At 40.6% G+C, this 4,452-nt stretch overlaps 1 protein-coding gene across 1 annotated transcript; it reads left to right on the top strand.

The window, feature by feature from the left end:
- Positions 1–644: 644 nt before the first annotated feature.
- Positions 645–3,085, top strand: SARC_10858 (hypothetical protein; the record flags this gene model as incomplete). Its single annotated transcript, XM_014295073.1, has 5 exons — positions 645–769; positions 1,440–1,542; positions 1,751–1,880; positions 2,055–2,210; positions 2,790–3,085. The coding sequence occupies 5 exons, from the start codon at positions 645–647 to the stop codon at positions 3,083–3,085; spliced, it is 810 nt and encodes a 269-aa protein (XP_014150548.1).
- Positions 3,086–4,452: the final 1,367 nt, after the last annotated feature.

Genomic DNA, 4,452 nt, shown 5'->3' with positions numbered 1-4,452 from the left:
ACACACACACACACACACACACTACTATATATATATATATATTATTATATATATATATATATATATATATATATATATATATATATATATATGTATATATATATATATGTATTTTAATGTAAAACATGCAAAGTCACGTTTTTGTGTACTCGTACTCGAGGCCGTTCAGACTTGACACACATATATGTATCAAATCAAACTTAGCTCGCAGATGTATTTATCAAAGTGCACGTCTAAATACCTTCATATGCACCTCCGTGTATATTCTAATATATATACGTTTATTCCATGCAAAGCTCGCATATATACGTTGTGAAGTATATCATGTGTGTTTTTATTACACAGACGTAGAGGGCGTCTCATACGTGCGCGTCAACACCGATTCTCTGATAGAGCATAAAACCAACATATATAGAATCCGCAATGATGGGTTTGTCGTACGCCGCGGACAAGCTTTCAGCTTAGACATAACTACACAGAAGCCCTTGGAAGATGGCCAGGTATGTTGCACGTTCTTATGTACGAGTCGACTGATGAAAAATCAACTGAGCCATCCACAACACGTGTCTCCTCGTTCTACACTCAACTTTTGGGAGTACATATTCATGTGCGTGCAGTACTATGTACATTAAATCTTGAAACGCATGCTCGCGTGTACTTGTATTCTCTCACTGCCTTGCCAGACAATTGAGTTCGGATTCCAGCCAGAAGAGGTCAAGCAGACTCCGGTCGTTGAGACGAAACTCCTTGCAAACAGCGGGGCGAATGGGTATGTATGTACCACATCGCAGAATGTATTGTGGGGTGCAGATGTCTGTTCTTTGTCCTGCACTCTAATCACCGAGGATTGTGTCCCTAGCTGCGATTGTTTTCGCTTGATCGAGCGATATACATTAGCTACGCGGTCTTGGTGGATTGAGAATAATATGGCGAAAAATCTGCGAAAGCGGAATTGAAGCTTTGTTTACGACCATGTGCTGACTGAAGTACAGAGAAGAAATTACTTATCTCTATAGAAGAAGAATTGAAATTAACGCATGGCTGAACGAACTAACGTGCGAAAAAAACTACAAGCAAGTTCACTCGTAATTATATTGAATACAGTATCCAAAATTATCGCACTCAACCAGATTAGACACGCAAGAGCTACGGCCATATGTAGTACCCTTTGTGGAAAAATTCTGCGATGGCTCCAACTTTCGTTGCTTGCGCTTCATAAGCTGAATAGGCACATATGACGCAGCCAATAAATGAATATTTTATATGGCCTATACATGTTTCACGAGCCACTCTTTCAAAGAAAAACACGAAATGTCAAAGTCGTGCTGACACACGTACGTAGAAATTAAACGAGAAACACACACATAAATAGCTTCTCCCATGCATATGCACATGAGCATACTATGCTAAGATTCTGCACTCAAATTTATGATTCACAGGCACTCGTATAATCTCGAGGTGAAAGCAACTGCGGATGGTCCAATCGGGAAGTTTGATAAGGCGACCGTCTACATCACCAATTCACAGATTCAGAATGCGTCGGTACGTCGTGAAATGTTTGCAGAGGGAAATTCTATCTTATAAGTAATTAGTTTCAAAGCTTGCACCTCGAACGACATGCACATCCGATTTTATCGTCGAAGCTAGTAATGTGTATTCCTGATTTAGTCGCCGAAAGTACTATCAAGTAGACACTTGCAATTATTTTGGCCTTTATTTTTGCTTTTTGGTCTTGAATTATGGAGTGCAGAATCCATTTTATCTGTCGGGCCCAATCTACGTGATCTTTAATCCGTACAACAAAGCGGATGAAACATACTGCCCACATGAGGACATGCGCCGTGAGCTACTAGAGTACGAATACGGTCGCATCTACAATGGTATGGAACCCTATGCCTATCTATTGGATTCCTTTCTCGTTATTGATTTAAAGTAGTAGTGTTGGCTAGTGAGAAGAACGTCGTGTTGGACGTAAGATCACATTCTGGGGCTGCTTTTTATATATATATATATCGGCACAAATTACTGATCAATTACAAATCTTTGTCCTCCAGGATGGGCGCACGACTACTTTGACTACCTGTGGTACTTCGCCCAATTCGACCAAAGCACTCTCGATAGTGCCTTCTACCTACTGAGTTTGCCAGAGATGGACCAGCGTAAGATCAATAGTGCAAGCGACATTGCTACGTTTGTCTCCACCAACCTTGGTATGTGATAGGGTGCATCGTGAACTTAGAAAAGGTAGGAGGCAATATTCGTATATGTATACAACAATATGCGTTTATAATGTACGCGCTGGTAGTAGGGTACCCAATTGTCAATGCGAGCGCCATAGTTTTACATACAACATACGAATATGTCTGGAGCATGTCGAGAACGTTAGCTCGCCAGAGCTGTAGTGATAAAATACATCTGTGGAAAGGATTGAATATTCGAGTGTGAGTAATTGGGAATCGGTCAAAAGTCGAAAGCCTACCAGCTGCTGTCGGGATATTTTCAAGGTGCCCAGCGGTTGTTCGCTTTGAAAGACGGAGGGTCAGGGGTGTTGGTGTATAGTATATTGCTGTTTGTCGCCCTGATATTAACCAGGTACCTCTCAGTGAATAAGATGTCTTACGCTTTGGTGCATGTTTCTGATGCATTTCGTGATTTTTTTACCCTGTCTGGGGTTGATTGAATTTGAAACATCGTAAAATATTCCCGACATGCTCTCGTTTCGAGAGGGTCTTTGCGCAAACCTTGCATCTTTAACCAAACCGAGTCTGATTTATTTCGTATAAACATAGGGTGGTACTGGAAAAACGATACCGACCACTCTCAGGGCATTGTAGGAATTGAGAAGGGGTTGGTGCAGGGCAGGTGGTCCGATGATCTTCGAGACTATCCTAATGGCACTGATCCGGAAGCATGGACTAGTACCTTGGAAATCATCAACGAATGGAAGGTGCGATCTGGTTGCCACATACATTTGAGCTTACTAAGTCAAACCTGTTTCAATGCTTATGCATTCATTTATCGTGATGTGTTGCGTGTATTAATGAGTTCGATTCGCATTCTGTCTCTCCGCAAGCAAGGAAAGTGAATGCGATGCACTATTGCTCTTTTGACAAGTTTCTAAGCAGAAATTCAATTGGATTGTCGAATATTATTGATATTTGAATATATGCCTATTTATCCTACGATAGTGAATTTTCTGTGTGGGCTGTCTCCATATGTCATGTGATCTATGGCATGCGTGTATTGTAGTCTTCAGATATTAAGTGTACCAGATAAATACACGGAGCACTGACTAACAGATTCATCAACTTGCCTACACGTTGAATAACACCCATCAGGATACCGGAAGGTCTGCGAAGTACGGCCAGTGCTATATTTACGGCTCGATGCAGAACGCTATTTTTAGAACTTTGGGTTTCAGCCTTTGATGCGCGAATTGATTCGACAGCAAAGTTTTATTCGGATGGTATGAGCGTTTGACTGACTCCGCTTTGGAACTAAACTTCAGTAGGCCGATTTTTCTACAAGTTTACATTTTTTTATAGTTGGTGTGGCTTTGTTTGTGTGGTAGATGTTTCTGTCGTGCAGACTGATTGCTGGGATTGGCAAACATTGATGATCAGCAGTGAATGTGCATTCCTAGACCTGCTCTCCCCAGTTTTCCTTGGTACATTCTTGAACAGTAATGTGGTATTCCTGGAATTGTAATTTAAGCATTACCAGTGCACACTAGCCATTGTGGCAACGGACGTTCTGTTGACTATCTAATATGGCTTGCGAATTAATATGCCTGGTGAATTTGTACACCACACTTTAATTTAAGTTCTGGGCAGTAAAGTAGATTTGCACTTAAACATGAATTCAAGTTTTAGTTCACTTGCACACTAGTTAATTCAGTCTCACCGGTTCACAATCTGTGTAACTTAACATATGTCAGGCAAGAGACACCACGTCATCAACAAATACTATGATCACAAAGCAAAGGTGGTCAAAAGCGAAGGGCAGATCTGGAATTTTCATAGCTGGACCGACATCTATCTCAATAACTATCGAGAATATAGCGGACTTATGGCTATTGATGGCACCCCGCCAGGTGAGTTCTCGGATGGTTGATATATGAAGTATATATATACGTTTCAAAATAAGCTCACACGCTTTTGCTATAGTATTTGAACCCATGTTCTATAAACATTAACAAGTCAAGCAAGTGGGTGGCCTGTAAGTATTTGCCATTAGGTCTCTATTTCCATGGTCATATATTCAGTTTTGATGAAAGCAATTCAGTGCAATTGTTAGGTTGAATTGAAATAAAACTTTGTCGGTGAAAATTCAAATGCGATTTTTGGTACAATGGCTAAAAATCGATTGGTAAAATCGATTGGTAAATGCGGAGAAACAAACTATGGACGAAACTTTGTCTTTGCTTGGTAGTCGAAAAAAGTTTTACTGATG

This window comes from Sphaeroforma arctica (genome assembly GCF_001186125.1).
Source record: "Sphaeroforma arctica JP610 unplaced genomic scaffold supercont1.1417, whole genome shotgun sequence".
NCBI lineage: Eukaryota > Ichthyosporea > Ichthyophonida > Sphaeroforma > Sphaeroforma arctica.
Note: the sequence above shows the minus strand (reverse complement) of the source record. Positions and strands in the feature narration are given on the sequence as shown.